The 26,458-nt window shown below is 39.0% G+C and overlaps 1 protein-coding gene and 1 long non-coding RNA gene across 3 annotated transcripts in view; one reads left to right on the top strand and one right to left on the bottom strand.

The window, feature by feature from the left end:
- The window catches only part of LOC117945452, a 9,476-nt gene extending 6,355 nt beyond the window's left edge, over positions 1 to 3,121 (bottom strand). The window contains exon 1 of the long non-coding RNA XR_004656808.1: positions 3,111 to 3,121. This is a non-coding gene — a long non-coding RNA (uncharacterized LOC117945452). The remainder of the gene's footprint in view (positions 1 to 3,110) is intronic.
- Positions 1 to 26,458, top strand: part of rasgef1ba (RasGEF domain family, member 1Ba) — a 113,738-nt gene that overhangs the window by 9,705 nt on the left and 77,575 nt on the right. For both annotated transcript variants that reach the window (XM_034872894.1, XM_034872895.1), the window contains exons 2-3: positions 8,934 to 8,981; positions 18,578 to 18,631. In XM_034872894.1, coding sequence (XP_034728785.1) covers positions 8,934 to 8,981; positions 18,578 to 18,631 — 102 coding nt within the window. The remainder of the gene's footprint in view (positions 1 to 8,933; positions 8,982 to 18,577; positions 18,632 to 26,458) is intronic.

A 26,458-nucleotide genomic window follows, 5' to 3' on the forward strand; every position in this document is an offset into this window, starting at 1 on the left:
TCGCCTCTAGTGTGTGGCCCGAGCCTTTGCTTATTTTTCTGTATTGGCCCTCACCAAAAAAACTTTGGACAACCCTGACTTAGATGGTAAAGGTTAGTAATTGAACAGCTAGAACAGTCTGATAAGTTCTGAAAATTACATCACTTTACTGTAACGCAGCCTTTAAAACAAGGAAAAGAGAACACTTAACATATAACGATATCTAAGACGACATCTAGTCTCATATCGATATAACATCAATATATTGCCCGGCCCAAGTCTGGCTAGTCCACACAGTATTCTTGGATGGGAGAAAAACATGCTCTGGTTTACGGTTTCTTTAAACCAATCACATTTGTCAAGGGTGGCACTAAGTGCCGCACGGATCCCCAGTGCCACTGCAAAATAGCCTCGAGAAGGAACTCGTTTTGGTGAAACATGTATGTTCAAAAGTTGTTTTAGTCATGCAACAGAAAACTCAGATTGGACAGGTTGTCTAGCTAGCTGTCTGAATGTACCGTGCAGAGATCTGAGGAGCACTTAACCATAGTCCTCATAAATGCACCAGAGTTTAAAATTCCAACCCAAAGAAAGTGTAAGATAACAGACATCAGGTCAAAAAAAGAGGATATACAGGGGATTTTTAGACGGCAACGGAGAAATCGTGGAAGTGGAAGGTCATGGATGTAGACTATCCTGTATGTTAGCCTGGTCAATTAGGACCAAAGCGTCTGGTCTGAGCTACGCCAGCTGCCCAGGAGTTCCTCAGCGCTAGGTCCCTTTTTAGAGCAGGGTGTCCATCAAACTTAACTCCTAATCAGGGAGTTTTTTTTTTTTTTTCCTTTCTGGCAGAAGAATGGCTGTTGATGAAGACTGTTATCAGAGCCTCCTTTCCCTTCATGACAAAACAGCTGTGCTTTCTCTAAATGTGCCAAGCACAAGAGCGACCAGCTTTCCCATTATCCACAGCCATTTGTGATCAAGTGTCAACCATCACGGCTGAATGACAAAGCCCATCCGCTGTCCCTGAAGATGCACTTTCACTAATTGCTGATAGATACCAGCTAAAACTGTTAAGAAGTCTAATAATACCCCAACTTTCCTACAGGAAGCTAAACTCAAAAAACTTGTCTTTTTAAGGCTAATTTGACTTTTTCTACTGAGAGTCTTGGAGCAATTTAGAACATTATTGTTAACTTTTAAGAGGACATCAAAGGCTTAAAGACAGGTATATTTTGGTATATGATTGCCTTAATTGGCAGGACTCTTGGGCTGATACTCTAGCCACCACACCTTCAGACAGGTTTCATCATCATCTCAGTTTTGGAGATTTATTGTATTAGTGTGTGTCTTTTATAGTTTGGTCTGCGTTTTTTTTGTTAAGTTTTTTTTAAAGTTATGTTTCTGTTGTTGAGTTTTTGTTCTGTATGTGTTGAGTTAATTGTATTTAAATGGTCCATCTAGGGACTTGCATTGCAATTAAGCTTAGGCTATAAATGCCGTGGTGTGCAGCATGGGTCTATGCCACATACCTGTCTCTACACAGATAAATTGTAACAAAAATAAAATAATTTGGATTTTCTAGCTGAAAAAAACTGACAAAGGTGGTAGCAAGAGGTAAACTCAAATCCAGGTGTAAAATACACTTCCCTTGCCCACAGGCAACAAATATGAAAGCACATTCCTGCCACTTGTAAAGACCCCCCCACCGCCCCCTTTTGGGATTATGTATGTATAAAGTGTTGTGTGTATTGTGCTGTCATTTAATTGGACCATGAGTCTGTAATGAAGTCCTAATTATGTATGAAGGTTATGTTGACTGCTCCCCTTCATGCAACATATAGGTATTACATAAATGGTAGGAACTGACAGGATTACATTTCACTGGAGTGGTATGTCATGATTCCACGTTCCACGTGACAAATAAATTGACTGATTTAATTGGTTAATAAAATATCATCATGACAAACAAGATACTCGGTCATAACAAGCTCTTTTTTTATGAGATTATTTCTCATAAACTCAATAGCTGGAGCTTCATAAAATGCCTTCTCATAATGCTCTCACAAAAAGTAATAATGATGAGAAAAACCCTTACTGATGGGGTGGGTGTGTTTGACACAGAAATCCCATTCTGTTTTTATATATGCATACATGTCCATGTATTTACCCTCTGATGGTTTAACCACAAGGTGGCGGAGTGCAACATATAAAACCAAGTGCCGCTCACTGGTTAACCTTTGTCAGCAGTAGGTCCAGCAAGTGAGATTTCTCATTTTCTGACTCTGAGGAAACCGTATGTTGCATGTTTTTACTTTGTCGAAAATATGATAATTTCCATGTATTGTTATTGACAAAATGATAGTTTAGGATGAATTAAGGACACCGGCTGTAGTAAAATCTTGCAGCTGTGTTGCAAAACTTAAAACCTATAAGTGATTGAAAAAAAACTATGTTTAAAAGATTTGTATATATGAAACTGTATCTAAAGAGAGTGTTCTCATGTTTCATTGGATCAGGGCTGATGCATTCAATAAAAAAAAAAAATAAAAAAAAAAAAAAAAACTATTGCATCACTAGCTCTCAATACACGCACACTAGATAGTAAGTAAGCTGTTCCCATGCTGTTGGAAATCTAGTCCTTTGTCAGCCGGCCTTGCAGAACATGCACACAAACGGCACTTTTTTATCACATCACCGTCAACATGACAGAGGAGAGGATAAGGAGAGGAGGAAAGGAAGGGAAGGGCAGAGGGAAGGAAACATTGGAGTCAGTCGTGGCGGGGTTCTGCAGGGAACGGAGTGATGAGGATTTTCACACGACAGTAAGGGGGCGTCACTAGCTGTCCGTCATTGTATAAGCAGTCTGCCTGTCACTGCTGCTGGTCACCAGCTGAAGGTTCTCAGTGCATTGCTCTACAACATGCATTTTTCATTATTTGATCTCCAGACTCCAGTGCTCTTCTATCTTTGTAAAGATGTTTTTAGGCATTCTGTAAAGTGACGACATTTTCCCGCCACAGAATACAGAAGATTTTTTTTTTTTTGCCTTGCTGAGAATAAACCAAAAAAAACTGACAGAAAGCAAAAACACAACGGCATGCACCAAAAACCTAGCGAAATGCATGTACATAATATGATCAAGAAAGATCACTACACACTAAAAATAGAATAATTAGAGAAATATAAAATATGGGATTAACTTTTCTTAAAATTGTAAAAGACTTGACTCTAACTCATAGCTGTAGGTTTGCAGAGAGTCAATACATCAGCTTACAGTAACCTGACAGCAACCTTGAGATTTTTTTCTCATCATGTGCTTGAGTTGGCTTTGTTTGCTTTTAATCAGTTCTCTAGCTCAAGTAGAAAAGAAAAAAGTAAAGCTGGTGGAATGAATTCAAAGCCAGACACAGACAGTGCTATATGTTCAAACACACAATGTAAAGATGGTGGGAACATCTCTCTACATTGTTCAATAGTTACACTGTAAACATTAGGCCACTAAATGGAGTGAGGCAGATTTCATTTTGGAGGAAAGTCTGATAGATTTCTGTTTCAGGACAGCATGCATTTTAACTCTGTGCAAATATGCTTTCGGCTGTAGTTTTGATTCCAAGAGGCTCATTCACATGAATAGCAATGAGATATTCTGGATGTGTTCTGCATTCAGGAAGAAGATACCCCCTGCCATTCATATGCATACATCAGTGTCACACACACACACACACATAGACAGACACACGGTCATAGTTGAAATCAATGCACTGTGTACATACATTTTCCTAGATGCACATAATAGCAGAGGGGGTTCCTTGTCAATATTTGCATGTTAATACTTGCTTGAGTCTCAGTGCAGACAATCACAATGTTTGCTCACGGTGAATGTTGTGAAGAGTGAGATGCAAGGCTAAGAGTGCAAAACAACAAACTCACATTTCTTGGGACCCACTTTGCAACCAGTTATAGCCCATCATAACATTCATACTGAGGACATTTAGGAGTTTGGACTACATTTGATTTTTCTGACGTTTATTTGCCCTAACAAGCATTGGCCAAGCAGCATAATCGTTTCCAAACCTTTTTTTCCGTGAAGGGTTTTAGTTACTGGACACCTCCCAGGTGTGGAAGTGAGAGACTTTCTGCAGAAAGGATGCTACTGGGATAGACCTTACTGGAATAGAGAAAGCTTAAAGAATTCAAAGCAATGAGAAGGAGCAAAAAACTCAGAGGAAAGAAATTATAGCTGTTATTTCAGGGATGTAAGGACACGCCGGGTTAGACCAGCCGGTCGGGTCGGCAGCTAGCAACCCAGCTCCCTGGATGATTGTGTGTCATCATCCTGTGGTGAGCAGTCCTATCTCGGCCAGCCCTTTGGTTATTTACCATTAGCTCTGATGTCAGTAGCATTTTGATGCAGTTTGATTGAAAGAAAAAGTTCTGGTTCACATGGGTTTTATTACAAATAATATAAATATACAGTCTAGATAAATAACATTTTGCTTTATTTTATTTTTCTACACATGAATATGAATACATGTAATTTCTGGGAAAAAAGTCTGTTAGTGGACCTTTTTTAGGCGTCATTTTGCAAACTATTCCTTTTTCACTAAACCGTTTGATGACCTACATCTGTTTCATTACACATATGTACATATACACACACACACACACACACACACACACACACACACACAGCAACACTGACTTTTATCCACTTAGTCCAATTCCGTCAATAAACTCATGTCACCAAACTACATCAGCGCAGATGTTAAAACTGTTGGTCAAAACTGTTAAAAGCTCACTGAGGTGACTTTGACCTGGGAGGACCATCCCCCCCCCCTCCACCCCCCATGCCACAGTGACCCCCGCTGACGCCTCATACCTCATTATCACAGGACGACTGAGGCACTTAGGTCCCATGTGCCCTTACTACACACACTCTCACTCTCACACACATTTCTGCGTCTGACCTCCCACATTAAGCGAGCACACTTCCTGATGAGTGTGTGACCCACTGAACTGGCTCACCTGCAGGGGTGAGGGGGTTCAGCAGCGAGGGGTCCGGGGCCGCCCACTGGGACAAGTTTAGCAGATTAGATTGGTTGATTCAGGACAACGGACAATGACTTGTTTATGTGCTATAGGTTACCAGTCAAACAGAAGTGAAATAAATGTGTCTTCTGTTAGTTTACTTAAATGTCATGGGACCAGACAGAGAATATTCTCTAACAGTGAACCTTCCTGTAAATAGAGGACACACAATTTACAACCCAAATCCAAGTCATTTGGAGGTCTTTTTCTCTTTTACATACGTGTAACATCTTTATATATATATACAAAGTGGAGAAGTAAATTCTGTTATACCTGCCAAACAAATTCATTCATCTAAAAAATATGCATATTACACTGCATCCACTCTAATCACCCGCTGCTAATTACCAAACATAGTATGTTTTCACAATAAGGGATTAATAATGTGTTCCCTATAAAGTGAAGCATATTAATAACAACAGAAAAATACTCTAAAATGACAGTTTCTTTACATCTTGTTGGCCTGTTTAACTTCCTGAGGGGTGATGGAGAGACAATACAAAAGTAAAAAAGAGGCGGTATGTTTTCACCCCAGTCAATTGATTTTTACTTTCTCTGTGACAAATATCAAAAAACTCTGGGACCAATATTGTGAAATTCAGGATATATTTCGGCTCCCAAGAAAAAGATACCAATTGATTTTAGTGATGCTGTGACCTTCCCTCCACTTTTTAGTTTTGTAATTTAGTTAATTAATATTCATCCCCCCCCCCACCCTGGGTAAATTGAGGGACGGCATTATCTCTTTTCCTTTGCTACAGGATGGTACAGTGTACTCTGTATAATAAAGGAGATAAGACAGGAAGCAATGAAGAACTTTTTGTTTATATTCAGAGAATTCATCCAGCTCTTTGTTGGCTTACACATTGCTATTTCGATACTAGGAACCTTAAGCAAGGAAGACTTTTTGACCACAGACAACTTGCGTCTCCAGTTTTTTTTTGTGCACACAAGTGATCCGCCTCGGCTAGCTATTTGCGTTCTCATTTGATGCGAATGTTCCAAAACCCTTCTGCCGCGGACCAATAACAAAAGATGGGAGATTGGATGTCTGGAACTAAAATGCCAGAACCAAAATGTCCCGCTGTGCTTGTGATCCGATGGAAAAGACACAATGCGATTCTCTCTCTCTCTCTCTATCTCATTCCCCCAGTTCTAATTTCCCTCGCTCTGCCGTCTCCTCAACATCGTCCCTCTCCTCCCATCAAAGATACGTTCAGTCATAGCCACCGTGCCTTTCTCCTCTCTGCACTGTAATATTCCTCTAAAGGTCACAGCAATTGTCTGCTTGAGTAAAACAAAAAGAAAAAAGTGTCAGGTGGTGAAAACCAAGGAAAAAACACTGTTCTGTGGTTTCCACCACAGAACAATCTGACCTTCTCTTCCTGAGTCTATTTTATTTCTGTAGCTGTCAACATTATATTTCTGTCTGAGACTGAGTTAGAGGCTGGTTTCCTTGTTGACATAAAGTGATCATGGCCGAGTTCCCCTTTCAATTTAAAAACATTAATAAAAAAATAAAAATATTTATGAGTAAACCTCTACATATGAGCACGTACTCTACCATCTGAGCTACCCAAGCGCCCCTGATACCAATCTTAAACTGCTATTAATTTTTTTTTTTTAGGTGGCTAAAATACATTCACGTAGCTGCTGTGCATTCTCACACAGTACAGTTATATCTTCTACTCAATTCAAAGTAATTATTTATAGAGTAAGACTTTTTAAAGATCAGATAGTTGTTGACTGCTTATAAAAATATTCCTTTTAATATCTGTAAAAATGACCAGTTAAATCTTAAAACCTCCAGGAACAGGTTTCAGCTTTTCTTGAAAGAAACCATCCCATCAAGAGAGAACCCACTGAGTTACACAAAGCCCGGAGAAAATATGTATCAAGAGCGTCCCGATTTCTATCGACCAACTGAGGATACTGATGTCGCAGTGGATATGTCACATGTCACATGTCTTTGTGGGAGACCAGGGGCCTGTTGCAAGAAAGTAGAATAAAGATATCCAGGACGAGGGAAAAAGCGCAGCTTGACTAAGTGTGATCCGCTCATCGCGGCTTAATCGGTTGCACGTTTGCCAAGCCAGGATGAACAGGTGAAGCTATGTCAATCCAGGTGTAGATAACTGGGATGAGTGCACGTTCTTGGCTTTCTCAAATAGACCACGGTATCAATCACAGATTTACTGATGCAGAGATGAGAAGACTTCAATATCCCGGCTTAATCCCTTATCCTGGTTTCGTGCAACAGGCCCCTGGGTTCGATTCCCATTGCAATACATCAATACATATACACCAACCAATGTGTCCCTGAGCAAGACACTTAACCCCTAGGTGCGCCGCAGGCGTGCGACCTCTGCCATAAACAGCAATCGTAAGTTGCATTGGATAAAAGCGTCAGCCAAATGCCATGTAATGTATTGTAACTCCAGGATAAATAAATCAGCTCTATTGACCCCGTCATCTGAAAGCTGCTGCATTAGTGAACGGCAGCATATGACCACCTGCTCACCTTTTTATTCCCCTCACCCTAATCTCACACCTACTCTCCCTCATACCCCCAAAAATGTCCATCTGGTGCAGATCGTAAAATAAAAGCCTGCTTCCTCCTCAAGGTTTTACGGCTGCTTGCTGGTTTCTTTCTTTCTGGATCAAATAATATATTGTTGGGGTAGAAGAAGGGTGTACGATTATTTATTTGTGTGGCTGTGTGAGTTGTGTTTGAGAAACGTAACACAAATCATCAAAGGTTTGAGTGTAAGAGTGTGTGTCTGTGTGTAATTCTGTGTTGTTAAAAAAAAAAAAAGAGAACCTATACATCAAACAATATCTATGCCACTTAAAGAGGTGGGTGTGAATCGTTGTTGAAATCTTAGAATCTCTAGATCAAATAGTCTGTGTGTGTCTGTGTGTGTTCTTGTGTGTGTGTTCTTGTGTGTGTTCTTGTCTGGGTGTATTTGTGTGGATTTGTCCCCACATGGGATTTCATTGCCATTGCAGAGTTCTTTTCTTTGTAAGTAACTCCTTTGGGAGCTTCACATCAAGCCTTTTAAAGACTCATTAGGATTCGTTGATTAGTCGTCCCCTCTGTGAACACGTTCGTCTCTAAACGCCACTAATGGCTCCATTCGTCTTAATGCTCGCAGTTTAAATGCAGCCACTTACATTTTTTTCAGCCTTTAGGTGATGTTAATGCAACGAAACAACTTAGAGTGAGGGCAACCAAGAGATAATCAAGCCCAATTATCTATTACTATAATGGAGAAAAAAAATCATTGCACTCCTCTTATTTTCCCTGGTCAGATGTTTTATTTTCATAATTTCTTCATTAAATCAAAATCATTCATTTCATTAGTTCTCTTGTCATGATAATGAGTCTGGTCCAATGATTATAAGAAGCCTCCAAGCAACTACCAACATGAATCAAAGCTAAAGCCAGTGTCACCCGAGTCAACTACTACTACTACTACTACTACTACTACGACTAGTAAAAACTATAAGGGTACTCGGAGAGCACAGACCTCTGCCAAGGTCTTGCTCTATCACGCAACAATACCAAAAGTGTACTCACAACGTTATTCAGATCCGCTCCGAAATGTATGGAGTTCTTCCTTGGCCCATGCTTCACCCTTCCAGCCTAGCCTTTCAGGGGAAAGCGTTTCTGTGTTCCTGCTGACAGACAGACAAACAAACCAACAAATCAAACCAAAAACATAACCTTCTTAGCGGAGGTTCTAAACTGTCTCTAAAACAGGAAAATATTGTTTTGGTAATATGAAACAATAAATATTTCTGATGACACTCTATCCTGATATTGTCCATAATAGTTTTCTGTCTCCTCTGCCTCCCTGCAGTGCCGGAGCCAACCCTATCTCGGGCTGAGGCCTTCTTCCAAACAGCGGGTAGGTAAACACTGGAACCCTTAAATTTCTTGTTTCTGTTTTGTGTCTCTGTGCTCTCCCATAGTGTTCTCCACACTCAAGGAACAGGATGTATATAAACACACACACACACAAACACACACCAAACACTGCGTGGCTCAAAACATCACATAATAGTTAGATCACTTAGACTTCAAGTCTGTGATGCTACAATTTGCAAGTTGTGTGGATCCTTGCTGTGGGGAATAGAGCTAATGCATTCCCACTTTGTGTGTGTGTGTGTGTGTGTGTGTGTGTGTGTGTGTGTGTGTGTGTGTGTGTGTGTGTGAGAGACCTCATGAGGTCAGCATGGACAGTGGGCAACATGCTTGAGCACCTTTTGAAGATGATATAACACACATTTACACACATGCGTGCTTTCCACTCAGGTCTGAACGCTGCAGGTCACTGCTTTGATCTTCTCTCCATGTCACACTGCCATCCTCCCAATTTGCTCCCTCTTATCTTACCCTTTCTTGTCCAATGTCATCTATTTTTGTCTATGGTATATCATACAGTATGACTAAATTCAGTAAACCTTCAATGGCATGGAAAGACCATTCAATCACATCTTGAACCACGTAAATTAGGGATGGGATCTGTAGAACTTGTAAATAATAATCGGTCCACTTGAGCTCATGAATGGGCTAATCCTCCTTGTTCTTGTTTCTGTGTCTCTCAGCTAATCGCTGGCTGGCTGAGAATGCAGCCATCTTTCATGTTACGCTCGCCCCTTAAGCTATATAACAGTCTAGTGAGTATTGAACAAACCTTAATCAGTTTCTGTTTCACTGAGCGGCCCTGTGAGGTCGCTGGGCATTCAGTGGTTTGGAGGTGTATCTCTTGCAGTTAGCTCATCCATGGATCAAAGCAGAGGAAAGACACCCTGCATTGATCATTTGAGAAGCATGAGGTCAGCACTGGGCTTCTTGATTTCTTTCTGGCCAGGTCTGCTGAAACCCCGGGAGGGCTACTGACACAGAGAGGCAGGAGAGGATTCTTTAATGCTTGTGCCAAATAAACAGTTGGGATAAATGTTACTGGCCTGAAACTGCTACTAGGTAGTGCCTCCATTGCGTCAACTGATTAAGGATAAGTCTTGTTTTTTATTGTCTACAAACACATGAAAAGACAAAAACCAAATATGATTTGAGCTCCAGTGTTGTCCAAAAACCTAAAAACACATCAATGAGCCACAACGTTGCACTTGGTGACATGTTCCTTCATTACCATAAACACACACACAGTCTAGTTAATTTTGAATCAATCCTACATACACTGTCCTGCTGCAATTAATACTTAGCCTATAAAGCGCCAAATGGGTATTAATCCACCATTGAAAATTGTCTCAGAAAATGCATGATACATTCCTGTTTGGAGGCTTTCTGATTAGGCCTACAGTGCCTAACAGTTTGGGGGAAATTATGAGGACATTTTTAGGGTTACAACATACTTTACCAATGTACAAAAACATAAGTGACATTGCTGGCTATTATGTTCCAAACAGTTGTGTATGTACTGTAACTTATGGCTACTGTATTGTAAAACTTAACTCTGAAACTAAAACACCACTGATCTTGAGGTAGCCTTAGACAAAAGGCTCATCATTTTCAGATTTACCTAATTTCACCCAAAATGACCTGTATTTCTTTTAATAGAATTGGATCAGTTAAACAATGTATTTAACACTAAATTAGATCATCTTAAAGAGAGAAAACTGAACATTTCTAGAGCTTACAAAAAATTGGTCAGACTGGACTGCCTGAACAGTCATCTTAGACCAAATGGAAGCACAGATCAAAGAAGATAGATTTATCCTGTCATAGGGCTGAAATGTCTGCATTTGCATGCATAGGGTGTGTTATGCTGCAGGCCCTTTGTAATTTAAGTTCATAAGCCATACAACCGATAATTGAACTGATAAGATAAGAACTTCAAAAGAGGCAAATATGAGCTCAGAAGAAGCAAAGAAAGCCGGTAAAGGAAGAAGGAAATAATAAATGTATGTCAAACATTGGTAAAATGCAAAACAGAAACCCCATTACATAAAGAAATTAAACTCATACAAACAACTGGATAAATAAAAAGTAAATAAATTGACAGTTAAAAATGCCCTAGTTAATATAAAAAAAATAAAGCATCATATATACTGTGAAAGGCCTTAGAATTGTAAAATTTATGTAAAAAGAAAAGAAAAAGACATATTCACCACCGCTTAAGCTGTCAGCTAGACACAAAGGTTTGTTTTGGAGGATGAATAAAGTGCAGGTTTGACATTTGAGCTATTATATGTTTAGAATGTAACCTTTCCATGATAGATGGAGTTGTTAAAGACTCTGGGCAGTGGATACAGAACTGCTGCTGCTGTTCCGCTCTGACAGACTGATGGCTTCACAGCTGTTTGGGAATTCCCCAGGCGATAAGCCCAAACCACCACAGGAGGACAAACCGCTACAAACCCGCACGTCAGCGGCGACTGAAAATGTTTCATGGGAAACGACAGTTCACAAACAAGATTTTTCCACACCAATGCCCTGGGTGGATATGACAACACACCTGGTTCAGGCTGTAGTGTTTTTGTCAAAAATGTACAGTACATGTCTAACATGTTTCATGTTCATGAAACTTTCAGTAGTTGGTTATATTAGATTGTACTTTATTCATCCCACAGCGGGGAAATTTCCATATATATATATATATATATATATATATATATATATATATATATATTCTCTGCCTTTGAAAAAATGAAAGCTCATTCAAGCTTATGAGGTCATAAGGGGCCAGGTTACTTCCCCTTTCTCTGCTTTGCCCATCTAGAGAATTTGGCCCACCCATGAGAGAGAGACATCATGGAATTCAAACGAGCAAAGTGGCATTGATGGCAAATATATACGGATATACACAGATACGTGTAAATGAACAATGTTATTTATGAAACAGGAGAGGATGAAATGTCTGTTTATGAAAATTGCTTCCTACGTGTAAATGTAGTCTTACTCACTCAGGGGTTTTCACTGTAATGCCTGATTAGACACCTTCTCAGGATGATGTGGATGCGTGCAAATGGTGCTTGACTGACATCTCTGTCACTTTCCTGTTAACTTCGTCAGGATGACTAAAGACGTAATCATAGTAAAAATCAGTTCATCATTAATTCCAGTAATGAACAGAGTGAGACACAGGTGTCATAAATTAATTGTTCCTGGTTTGATTCATGCCGAGGTCTATCTAATTGAACTTTAGAGCTTTGCAAAATTTCAAGATTCATTGTCCAGGTTTTCGATTTTTTTTCCAAATTTGAGCAAGCGCATGGGATTGACTTGTCATTCAGAAAGACAATTCTAATTGTATCTGTTTTTGTTGATAAGGTGATGCTATTTTGGTTGCAGTGCGTGCAATGACATTGATAGAGGGTAACAGCAACAAAATGATACAAATAGATAAAGATGTATATGTATACATCTTAATTTGAGGAATGCTGTTGATAGTCTGCTAGCTGTGCAATGTGTGCAACTGCTCTCATATTCCTTTTTATTTTGTTTTGCTATATCATCATTCATGATATGGCCAATATTGATGCCGCAGCTGCTGAAAAAGGGGTTAGTTTTACAAACAAACATTTAGCAAAGGATTGTTTAAAGCACATTAACCTTTTTAACAAGGAACTTTGTTAACAAGAGTTTATAGCTTCACCAATACATTTGTGTGGTCAACTCTACAGGGTGACCCCATTTTCCCTCTCCTTTGACAAATCTGCTCAATATAAGGCTTCCTGCAATAAGCCTGATTCCATTTTAATTTCCTCCCAGACCTACAGTATGCCATCTCTGCATTAAAGCCCACATTGTGTAGTCAGCTTTGGTTTTTTTTCATATTGCACAAGGTAAACACTCCCCGTTCTGGCTACGTTTCCTCTGACAGAGCTGATCCTCGATCTGCTGTGTTATTTCAGACCGAGCCCATGGAGGGCATTTAGAGTTGATGTAGCCTGAGAAGTTTGTGTTTTGCACTGATAAGCAACATCATTTTTTGTTTTTTATTAACTGTTGTGTTTAGCTGCGTTTTGAACTGATGTTCCACCAAAGTGGATTATCTTTATTTATCTTAGACTGGACTAACTGGACTAGACTTTATTTATCTAGAGCAGGAAAAATGGAACTCGAACTGCTGACAGTAAATCAGCATTGCAATATTACGATTTCAAAATCTATGTAATGAAATGATTAAACATACCTTGATCTCTTTTTTTGGGGGGGGGGTTAGTTATGGATTTTGGGTTGCATTTTGATTAAGTTGTCTATAAAGTCTTTTGAATTGAATATACAAACCTACATATACATATTTTACTGTCTTTCTAAGCCTTTGAAGAAATCTGAGTGATAAATGAACGTTACAATAGTCAATCTCTGACCAATGTCACTAATACAACTGGCTCTAAATGCGCACTCAGCAGCAGCTTAGCCAGATTGGCTCATGACCTGCTTTTATGGTGAGTGACCGACCGAGATACATGCTCCAGAAGTCTTTTCAAACTAGGCAGCTTTTGCACAAATTATATAAACTTTGAACAAGTTTTGCAACATCCGGACCCCTTCTAAAGGATCAACCAATTGGACAGGTAGCGGGAGAGGTTTTGGAAATCTCAGGAATTCATGTGTGGCAAAAAATGTCAGTTCTCACAGGGTCAGTTGAGAAAATCAGTCCTGAAATTGCTCTGGGATAAACTGAAGATTTAAATTCATAAAGCGGCAGCATAAATTCAGCCTAAGAGATATGCGGTATTTGGGGATTTTAAGATGGAGACTTTTTTCAGTGTGTACTCTTTAAATAATCTGTGCTGGCACAGGCTGCCCGTTTTGTTTTTGATGATTCTTGGCCCATGCTGCCCATGATTGTTACGTAAATTAAAGAGCCTTTGTGGTGAAAGCTCCTGCAGATACTAGTCTAAATCGGTACTGCTTGGCCCCCAAACATCCTCCACACATTCTTACCCGGAGCTTTTCTATTCATCAGAAGGCTGTTGGTGCAGCTGATCACAGTGTAGCTCAGGTTTAAACATCTAACTACTATTTGATATTTGATCGTTTGAATCAGAACAAAAACTGGTATCACTGACAAGGTTTACATGCACATAATATTCTGTTTTTGCCCTCATTCCAAAAAAGACAATATTCCGACTAAGCTGTTTACATAATAAGTATTCCACTAATATTCCTGTTTACATGTAGTCGTGCTAAACAGGATTTTTTCGAAGTTTACCTGCGGTGGTGGACTTGTTGGACCGTGCAAACACAGAATCCCTTTTTCATTTCTTCAACCAGCTTCTCGAAAAGGTCGGCGTAGCAATGTGTGCAAATATCCAAAAACCTGTTGACATCCAAGTCTTTGACAATGTTTGAAAGTAGCTGTGTTTCTACTTATCAGATCTGCAGCCTTCCAGACTGTTGGCTGGTTGGTTTGTTTACAGCAACCATAGCAACGCAATGAGCTGACCATAAGCCCTGAACAGGCCACAGTCCGTGAACGGCGCTAAAAACCCAGATTGAGATGCATATTCCGAATGTGCTGTGTCCACGTACAAAGAATGACTCTAAAACCTGAATAAAACCAGAATATCCCATGTCTTAATTGGAAAATGCTACTGTATATTCGGAAAAAGGACAAATTTGGAATATCAAACCGGAAAATTCTTTTTACATGACATAATTCAGAATAATAGTGGAATATTTGTGTGCATGTAAATTTACTTTTCATACACCAGCAAATTAGACTGACAAGGAGGAATTCAGTCAAAACTCAATGTCCCCTGGTCATTTGAAGTTTAGAAGAACTCTAGGTGTCCAATAAAAAAAGGGTTACATAATGTAGAAATTGAGAGTTTTTTAACATCTTGCCCATACTCTACACAATGTATAACCAGTGTTTTCACAGCATTTTGATGACTACATATCAATATGGAACAACTTCTGCAGGATCTTTTATCTTTTTTTATTATTGGCAAAAACTACAAAGCTGGGGTGCCCTGGGAGCTCATCTGGTTTAATGCGTGTGCCTTAACACTACAGGGTTAGTATGCAGATTTAAGTGAGAAACCAGAAAAACACATGATAATTGTCAACATAGTGTTTGTGTAAAAGAGAATGCTTTGTAGCTTTGCAGGACTAATCATTTAGGATGCCGAAGAGAGGTCAGTGGGGTGAAAGGCTATGGGTCTCCACTTGGTTGTAAACATGGAAATCCTACTTTATCGGGTCATCGTGAGTTCAGACCAGTCCCTGTCATCAAGATAATAACCCCTCAGATGTCATAGATCAGAGGTCTCCCAGTGGTCGTCCTCTATCAGCATCTGTGTGGTTGTAAGATGTCACAAGTCAGGGGTCACAGGTAGTAGTACTGCTTTCAGGTCCAATGCCATAAAGCAATTATCTTATAAGTGGAAAGGAAAGTGCTGAGTGGCACAGAGGAAGGTCTAAATTTGTTTTTTGTTCACTAGATGTGTGCTTGTTTATTGCTTTCTTCGTCATATCAGTCTTTCTTTGCCATTGTTCATTTTACTTTCCTTCTCTCAATTTCTCTCTAATTCCTCTATCTTAGGCAGCTTTGGAAATAAACAGTTGTCTGCTGTAATTTTGGTTTTGAAATGACCAGGGCTGTCATTTACTCCGTTGTTTCCATGCGTTAAACTCACAGTCCCCGTCAGTGTAGAGGACGACTCAGTGTTTTTATTGCCAGAGCCCCCGCTACAATGCACCAGCGCTGCACGTTTTCACGTGGCCATCTGTCCTCGGTCCTAAAGGGATAGTTTGGATCTTTTGAAGTTGGGATGTATGAGGTATATATCCCTAGTCAGCGTATTAGTAGTTGACGGTCAGCCTGTCTCCTGTTTGGAAGGGCGGCAGCAGCTAAATGTATTTTAGCGAATTCAATGACAAAATAAGGACAACCTAAAAAAGAAAATCTATATCAGTTTGAGTGTACGCTATGTTTTGAATTTTTTTTTTACAGCTTTCCCTGGCTGTCAGACAACCCTCTCTGACAGTGATCTGAAGCCGTTATATCGTTCTCTTCAAAGCCACCAGACTCCGTTTGACAGATACAGTAATTCTACCTTTGTCATGTCTTTTAAGAGAGTGTAACAGCAAGTTAAAATATTTTTAATATAGCATACACTTTTGATGTTATTAGGTGGTCCTTTTTCATATTCCTAAAATATACTTAACCAGTCCAAGCATCTTCTTACAAAAGACAAGAAAATATTTTGTAACAAGAACATTAACTTTGCCATATTTGCTGCACACAGTTTTTTATGTTTTGATGTTTTTGGTTCTCAAATAGAATTACTTGATATTTAGGCTGTTTATAAATGCACTATCCATAGTTGTGACCTGTACAATATGTTCTTTTATTTCAATTAGTCTCTGCACTAGCCCATAAAAGATTCATAGAACTCTGCCAGAGCCTGTATTAATAACTAATAAGACTAAGTGAGATTAGGGAACAGCTGGTACGCTGGCTTGTAGAGGCTCAAAAATCTCTGACATTACACTGGTCCCGCCGAGACAAAATGTCCACTCCTGACGCTGAAGGCCATCTGACCAGGAGTAAAAATGGACCAGTCTTGCTGGTATCATCCAAGGGACTTGTAAATTATGATTTAATATTGGTCATTATTGCATTATTCATGCCATGTATACAGCTCGGTTTAATGGCTTGTGTAGGCTACATTGTACAGTCAAAGACAACTATATTCAGAATTCATGAAATAGTTGATCTCTTGATCCTCTGGCTAGAAAATGATAATGGCTTGCTTCCTCTAGGATTTAATCGGTTAATCCCTCTTTTTTGCTAATGTGGTTTAAGAGGATTTCCTCTATACGTTATTATGGCAGTTATTAAGTCATGAGCAGAGATCATTTCCTTTTTTTATAATCTCAGCATCATATGTTTGACCCTATTGTTAAGTAAAAATATCCTCAAGGATTGTTTTTCTCCACAACCTCGACGACACACAAACGAACAAATCGAACACACACTCGCATACTTCTACCATAAGGAGAATAACTACAACATCTATCCCGGCAGCATCAAAGTAGCCTCTCCCATTGATTTCCTGTTTCTGTGTCACAGAGAAACAGGTTGGCTAATAGGGCTAAGTTATGCAACAGCATGCAGCTGTAGGCCTTTACCCATCAATCCCTGCCAGTGCTCAACTGAGGGAGATTAAAGTTGAGCGAATGTCCACCATAACAGCAGCAGCACATGGAAGTCTGTAAAATCACTTGTGTTTGCTCTCCATAATTCCTATTTGTTTATAGTCTCATTGCCTTACCTCTGAATGCCGGGACAAACATTGTTAATTACATGCTTGTTTTGGAGAGATTGCCGTTTCTTTAAATTCAGTTATTTCTCTGCATGTAGAGACTGTATGCTTATCTGGGGGAACACCCTGAGATCTGGCTGGTTTAGGTCTCTTTGTTCAGTGTCGGGTCATCATCTGACTTGCGAAGGGAAGCACTTATTTCTGCTCTGTCAGCTTTTTTGGTATTTAATTTTTTTTATTGAATTAATTTAACTTTAATTTGCATGCACTTGCTGTGCACATCCAGGTCCACATTGGACGCAGATGACTACCATTACTCCCAGTGAAGGCACCTGTCCTGCCGCAATGAATTTAGATTTTTTTATTAGCGTCATTACTTCTATATTTATTATTCCCATGCGATCAGTTGCCCACAGCTCAGCAGTTTTCCGCTTGGTCGCATCTTCTTGCCAAGAGATTTATTTGTTTAACCTTGTTGGATCAATTGTGTCCGCCAGACTTATGGCTGATATGGGATCGACTGTTGTTCAGCAGAGACCCAGTAATATATTGCTTTGTACTGTCAAAGAGGTCTAGTCACAACAAAGACAGGCCATACAGTGTCCCATTGTCCCTCACAGACTTGTATTTTGGAGAGCATGAGTCTGAATTTCCCCCTAACCCCACTCACCTAAAACCATTTTGCTTTGACATTTTTTTAAATTGAACAGTTAAATCATAACTTACTAGAAATCCGTCTAATCTTTTTCGCGTGATGGTCCTTTTACACGTTGTAGGCCTATGCCAGACATAAAACTGGTAATGAAATCTTAAATACTTTTATTTTCTATAGTCTAAGTGCACTATAGGAGGTCTTTCTTTTAAGAGAAAACTACCACTGTGCATTTGGCTTCAGTTGCACAGCAGAGCTGGTTTGTGACAGGGAACATTTAGTTTTGAGTGGAGTTAGATGACCTTTCAGCTCAGAAAAATCAGAAAGTCCCTTTTTATAAACTTCTTATGTTGTGTGAAAGACCTTAAATCCAAGTTTAATAGCAATTAATTTGCTGTTTGGGAAAAAAAAACAAGCATACTCAGTCAACTTTCTTTGGAGAATCAATAACTGTGATTTTCCTGCCTCATTGTATAAAAATGAGCACAATATACCCGATGTGTGAGATTAAAGTGTGCCGATCAATACCGATGATTCATGATTCCTTACCATGTTTTGGTGCGTGCACAAAAAATAACAGAACCTTCTCTTTCCTCTCTTTAGCCAACGATCTTTGGGACATTAAACAATGAGAGAGCGCAGTTTAACAACAAACTGGTGAGTCACCTCAGTGTTTTTATTTTTTTATTTTTATAACTGAACAATGATGGTTGCAAAAAGAGCATTTGTTTTTTGAGGGTGTATGGGTGAAGTTGGGTTTTAATTGGGAAAAAACAAAGTAATGAGAATTTTAGTTCACATAATGTTCCTGAGGGCGGGTGGATGGGTGTGTGTGTGTGTGTGTGTGTGTGTGTGTGTGTGTTTTGAGTTTACCCTCCAAGTATGGTGCCGTATTTTTTTATATTGATACAGTTTTCAAATAATAATAAAAAAAGGATACATTAAATAATAACCATGAGAGCATTTCCCTACACGACAGATGGCAAAAAGCTTGTCTGTTTTGGTGCAGCACAAAGGTGGTCTCTGACTGTGTAGTTGTGTAATTCAAATAGCGATGGCAGTCGCCACAGAAAGCCAATTAACCAGCGAAAAAGGAAATTATTAAGCTGCCCGGTTGTTTTCCTGGCTAGATCTATCAAAGGAGGGGAGTCTGTGGTGAGTCTGTGCCAACTAGCACATTACTTATTTAATTACTTAGCCCTGCGGCACCAAATGAATCCAGCAGATTTATGGATTCATCCATTTCCCATATATCAGAAAACAATAAAAGCGTCCCTTTATGCTCTGTCTCCGAAGCACTGCTGGGCCCCAAGCAGAATGCTCTGTCTGTAGGCCTCTGTCTTTTCTCAGTCTGGTCTAAGTCGTGGACTGCAGCAGGTGGGTGGGCGGTCCAGTGTTGATTCACAGGTACAATACATATATTGGAGAGCCTGATCATGAAAGACTTGTTTAAACCCGTTGAGAGTTTTAAGTGCCAAAACTGGACCAAAGCCAGACTGGCTTATTGATGTTTGGTGACATTTGTTAGAATATTTCCGGGGTTTTTTCAGCTGCTCAGAGAAACAAAGGTTGGCACTTGATTATTAAGGTTTGGATTGTTAATGTGAGAAAAGATGTGAACCCAAAACCCTCTGTTGATACATGTTCGAGCATATAAAGACTCCACTGAACTGTTATAGCTTTGTTTATACACATTTTAAATTCACAGACTACTGGTAAAAAACCTTTTTTTTAAACATAAACCCATAAAGTTTTTCCTAAACAAATCTTGTAAAAACCACATTACTGTGGGTCCCCTATATGCATTGTAGCTATGTGAGCAAAGTTTTGTCTCTGCAACATAATTGATGCAATAAAAGGAATTTTTAAATGATTAAACAAGAGTAAGAAGGTAATTTATTTTAAAAAGCTATTTAAAATAAATTATAAATTACCTGTCTAATCATTCAATGTCTTCTTGTGAAGTAGTTCAGGCAAATGCAGAGACTGAAATATGGCTTAAAAAGAGACTCATTAATCCCTGATACTCATCACCCTACTCTGCACATGTGCACCCATTGGGCGATCACAAATCAGACTTTTTAGGGTTAATGATCTAAAGCTATTGAGAACCACCACATTAGATTATGCCAAGCTTTCTTTGTAGCTGGTCTAAGTCGTGTAGATAATCCACTCAGGCTTCATTCCCCTTTTTCTAATGTGTGGTCAGGTAACGTTTTCTCTTCCTCTCTGACGAAAATCTTCTCCGGATTTTGCATTGACCTCAAAACTATGAAGGCCCAGGTGGAAAGGGGGCAGGCGCTGGCCGAGGATTATGTTAACATTATGCATACCGAACAATAGCACTCTCAGTGGGACAAGCAGCCAGAGAAGCCAGCCGCCATGATATACCCACAAACGGCTTAACTCTCATGCGTCAGGGGGATTTGTGGGATTAATCTAATAACAAAGCCAGAGCTGTGCCTAAATCCTTATTGATTTTTTCACGCTTATGGACATTGTACTCATCATTTTATAGTGTAAAAATCCAACATGCTGTTGATAATGAACTTCTGTCACTGAAGTGAGAGGTTTAGCTGGGAGGAACACTATCATCACAGAAAAAGCCTAGACTTCCTGCACGTTGTATTCAGACGCACATGAACACAAAGTAACAAATGTCTTTGATGGAACTGTAATTAATTTGATGACGGCTGTAATTTCATAACAGATCATTTGCTGCATTCATTTGTCAACAGTCGTGTAGTTTGTTGTTTTTAATTAAAGATGAACAAATGGATGAATAAAACAGCACCGAATGGCTTTGAATGGATTGGGATCCTTTGCCCGTTAATAGGAATTTGTTTCCCATGACAACGAAAGCGGGATGCCAACTGAGGAAGCAATACGGTACATTTCAATGAAGGCAGGGTTTTAGTGGCAGAATAAGTCTCGCCCATTAAACCTGATCGGAGCTTTGTTAACAGTACTTTGCTATAAAGACTAAATACTTTATCTGAGAGACTTCTTAAGAGTACTAAAGTTCTGACATATTTAATTTAAATTGCCCATCACAAGTTCACAGATCCCATTGAGACATTTTCCAATAACCTTGTTTTGTATTACTAATGCTCCAAAACCCAATTTATTTTGAAGAGACATTAAACAGGGACGGACGTCAAATTATGACATTAAAGATGCTGGAAGCAGCATATTTGCGGTCTTTCTCATGAGAGTATCTGTATCAATCTGTGTCTGTGCATGAAGAATGGAGCATGAACTGGCGATTAGCATAGCTTAGCATAACAAAGTTACATCCTGGAACTATTTCTTGATGATGAGCCTGACGCCGTAAGGAAAAACTCTAATTTTAACCTTTCTGTTTATGCACGGATTCAACAAATGAGACCGAATAAGTTGATATGTAGGTTTTATTTTATTTCATCCTTTGGACAGAGATTGGCTAGCTGTTTGCCCATGCTTTCAGTCTTAATGCTAAGCTAAGCTAATGGCCTTCTAAATAATTACATTTACCAAAATGGTTAAGTATGTATTTCATATGATTATATTCATTGATTATGCAAATTGTGATGTATCTATCTGTTGACTAATTGACTGATTAACTCGTTGATTCAGAACTAATTGGAATTGCTATTTATGTGATTGTTTTCACTGAAATTAAGCCAATTAGCTGATCCTCATACACGTGGTTTGCATCGGCCAGTTAGGATTCAACGTTTGGCTCAAGAACACTTTGACAAATCTCTGTTGGTAGACACAACAGTGTCTGTTGCAGGGAAGTGCACTTGGGATATTTCTTTCTGTGAGTCCACCCTGCTGCCAAAATATGTAAACCTGTTCTCACGCGTACCTCATTTTCACATTTTTCACTCTTTGTTAATGTCACAAACCCAGAGCGTCCATTACATAACTCCTAAACCATGCTGAGAAAGGTATAATAAGTGTGTTGCACATGAACATTGTGTGTTGAAGTCTAAAATCCAGAATGGTTGCATAAGCCTGGTATAAGGGCACTGGTTATGTAAACGTGTTTCTCAAAGAATTCCGAAGCCAAAGTGCATTCCTTCAGAGGCCTGATCTTCTTCCAACATCAGCAACCCACTGCTGGGAACGTGGATGTGGGCCAAAACCAGAGTGCTGCATTTTTCCACCTTGTCCATTTGTTTGTGTGTAACATAGCTGGCAACAGGAATCGACCAAAAATGCTCACAGTGTTTTAGGGCGCTTTCACACCTATAATTCGGAGGACTATGTGCGACACTAAACAAATAGGCCTTTTTGTAGGTAGACAAAAAATAAGTTTAGCTGCTTCCCCCGTCCACAGTAGTACATTGGTATATTTCCGTGTCGGCACTACTGTCTGCTTCTCCAAACCCGGGGTGTGCCAACCGCCATCTACTGTATGTACTGTAATACACTGACTGTGGATAAGTACCTCGTACAACCCCATTTTTAACAATCTGAACTGTCCTGTAGAATCTTTACTGACCACTTTCAGAGACATCCTATACTTTTTTAGATGTTTGATGGATTTGTCCAACAGCTTCAGGCAGCCATTTGTATCCATTCCTTTCTTTAACAGTGTTTTTCTGTTTATCAACTTACTTTTCAGTTATTTCTCTGTTGAACTGTCAAACCTGATGAACAGCACAGACAAGGAAAGCTGCCTGTAAAATACTTTAGAGTGTGACATTTTTTGACAAGCCACTGACATTTTAGTCCAATTTGACATGTAATCCTGTTAGAGTTTACATGTGATAAGTGCCATTTGGAGGACAGATCATTTCAAAGCACCATACAGTACCATGAGTACTGACATTTTAACATGGGTGGTCACAGTGGGAATTAAACTCCTGACCCAGGCTGCATTAGGGCTCCACATGCTCCTGTTGAATTTATTATATTAATGGCAGATGTTTATAGACACAGTGTGACGTCATCTGGTTTGTTCCACTGTGTAGTGTGTGGATGTGTTATAATTCACTTTTTTATTTTATTACTAAAAAGAATGGCGGTATCTTTTACCATTTTTTTTCCTGCCAACACACCGGCCCAGCAGCTGCTAGAAAAAAAAACCAAACCACACTAAAAGTAGTTGTTATGTACCCACTGTAGTGTATCGATGGAGGAAACCCCAAAGAATTGTTACACAGCCTATCAGAAGGCTGGGCACATTTTGCTCTCCGTCACTCGCAGTAGTCCATGCAAGAACAGATGAAGAAAGAGAGGCCGGAGATGTTACATTGTAGCAAACTCAAACATTTCAATGTAACTTTTGGAACAAATGTGTTTGTTCTTGCTGGGAACAGCCTGGTCCAGAGCTAGTTGTTGTCGCCCATAGAGAATTGTTAGCCAACCATTTCATGGCAGGTGTATGGCTCAAGACCCACGGACGTGCAGTGTTGACTGTGAAGTTGTTTGGTTGAGTGATTTTTGAAAGAAAGCTGCAAGCAGCAACACCTGAGGCCTAGCTATCGGCCCTTTCCCAACAATACACCTTTTCAATGTGCACTGTCCTAGTTTGGTTAGTTGTCAGGAAACGACAGGTCGGGTTTGAAAGAAATCGACTTTGACTGTTGTTTGAAACAGAAAACAAGCAGTGTTGTTTGTGTTTAAACCTAAATGTTAGATTCAAAAACCTTGCAACTCTTGGACTTCAAGTCCAATCTCAAGCTTTATGTAATCTTTGACTTTGTGCCATCAATTAAGGCAAAACCAACCACAGACCGGTTGCACAACCTTCCCCAGCTGCTGCCTCTGAGCCGTGTGTGTGGGCTCTCTGCTAACCTTCTGTTGGCATCTGACTGGACAGTGTCACACGCGCACACACACATGCCTTCAGATGTTATGTAACCTTGCCATAGCAGGCTGCTCGTCTCTTCACACAAACATACTTACACTTACAAACACTGAGCCACTGGGATGAAATTAGATGGCTGGCTAGCAGTGAGAATATCTTTTGTATGTGATTGGTTTATGTTGAATGGTTGGCTACTTGCAAGCAGGGGCCTGTTGGTCTTGTGATTATGAGTCAAGGGGACGTTTGGCCTGTCATTTTTTTTAATGTGTGTCTTCATGCTGTACTCATCCAATACCTAGCATCCATGACATGCTCGATAACTCCACATGCATGTGCTTTGAACTTAAGGAAGTGTCTGTACTAACTTACACACACACACACAAACACAGGCTGAATGATGACCTGCTGATGTCAAAATAGTTTTGGCTCTTTCTTTGAAAGTTTGTCTAGCTGAATGTGATGGAGTTTCATTCAAAAGAGAGCTTCATTACCACTGATGATGATGATAATGATAACACTTATCGGTTAACTGTTACTTTAGTACAATTTCAGAGGAGAAAACCACCAAGAAAGCTATCTCTAAATTAAATGCCATCTTTTGAAATGTATTTGCGTTATTTTTACCACAAATTAGTCCATGATTCTCCATAGCTGTCTGTCTCACTTAAGGCTGGGAATCGTTAAAAAGATTATGATACCAGTACCAATACGAGTACCCTCAAAATAATACCAATACTATTAGAGTACTTCATTTGATACCCATCATGTGATTGTTAGCATTCAGTTGTGCATTTTTACACAACTACATTTTGAAATTGTTTAAATGATTAAAATATGTATTAAAAAACTACAAAACTGTACAATTAAGTAGTATTTGGGCTTGACACTACTACATTACAGACTGTATGGTTTTATGCTGTTGTAGTAGTGGACCAATCACACATCACATTAAATCAAAGAGCGCTTGTGGTCATTCAATGCAAGAAAATCCATATAAATAATTTTGGGCTGAAAATGTTGGAATTCAGGTATCATTTGAAGTTTTGATATTACTTGGTATTGGGTTACTTCAGTCACTACCTTAAAGGTATTGAGAACTGATACTCAGCCCGAGTCTCAGGTTTCCTACAATGAACCGGGGACACAATTCAACACCAAAGAACTTTAAAAATGCAATTGAATATTCAACATATTTTGTGTGTTGTGCAAATAATGGAAAAAAACAGGGAAATCTCAGGATAAATTTGAAATTGTTAGTTTTGTGCAAACCTGCTGATGGTTAGAGTGATCTTCCTCTGTAAATGTTTGTCTTGTGACTTGATTGCTTTGATGAAAGGCTCAAGGTTCTAGCCTTGACACCTCTAAATCAGTTCCTTCCACTTAACTTCCCGGTCTGAAAACAAAGACAAAGTTGCCCTCTAACTCATGACCTCAAACTTATCTTCGACCAAACATCTGCAGATGGCAAACTGTGATAGCATTGAAGCTGTCCCCAAATACACACATTTTAAGTGAAGAAAAGCTTACTGGACTGTCCAATTATACAACGTCGCATCTTCCAAATATTCATCATGGTTGGCTCTAAATTATACAATATGGGATGTAGATTTTTAGAGGGCAACTTGTTTGCTCTCAACACAAAAAAAAACATACCAGGGCCACTGGAGTTAATACTATACCCTGTAGTTTTACTATAGTTACTTACTTTATTTACTAGGGATTGGAAAAGTAATCAAGTCTTAGATGCATCGCAATTGATGCTCGATGCAGATAAATTAATTTTTTTTGTATTTTTTTATACATATACTAGTTTTTTTATTTAAAAGTTATTGTCTCCAGAGATGTACACATCAGAGGCAAGAGTGCAGGAAAAAACAAAAAACAAAAATCACCATCATCATCTTTTTTTTGTATATATTTACATGATCGAATAAGGCATACATCAAATTAATAGGCAAAACACATATAGGCTGTTCTTCTCCTTTATCAGATTACATCTGACCACCTCATGTTTCATGTTCTAAGAAGCCACTTCTCCACCTTTAAACATAACTGAGCCTCTGACATGAAAGATTACTGTGAGAGAAGGTGACTTTGACAATCATGTTTAAGGCTTTAGCATGGAATGACTAGAAAATAAAAACCTCAGTAGACAAAACATTTCATTAAAACTTGTGTGTGAAAAATATTTCACAATCAAAGCTTTGTCTAGGAAGTGATGAGCAAACCAAATGGCAAACTCCGATTTTATATGTATATTTCTAATATATATATATTAGAATATATAGTATATATAACAAAAAACTGCATCTATAATCTGTTAAAAATCAAATCGTTGGCCTCTGAATCTGAATATATATATATATATATATATATATATATATATATATATATATATATATATATATATATATATATATATATATATATATATATATATACTGTCCTTTCCTTTATTCGAGTGTCAACACTCACGTAGTCGACAGCATATCCTTGTTGCAGGAATTTCCGCCAGATGCATGTGTCCGATGTCCATTTATTTCTGCTTTCTTTGGGTTTGAATTTGTTCTCCGGTGGATTTATGATGAAGAGTATGGTTAACTGCCATTCAGATATCGGCAGAGTAAATTGGCTATCTACATTATCTGTCCAATCTGACTTTTCTCGCACCACTATTTTACAGC

The sequence above is a fragment of the Etheostoma cragini genome, chromosome 5 (assembly GCF_013103735.1).
Source record: "Etheostoma cragini isolate CJK2018 chromosome 5, CSU_Ecrag_1.0, whole genome shotgun sequence".
In the NCBI taxonomy this organism is placed as follows: Eukaryota; Metazoa; Chordata; class Actinopteri; order Perciformes; family Percidae; genus Etheostoma; species Etheostoma cragini.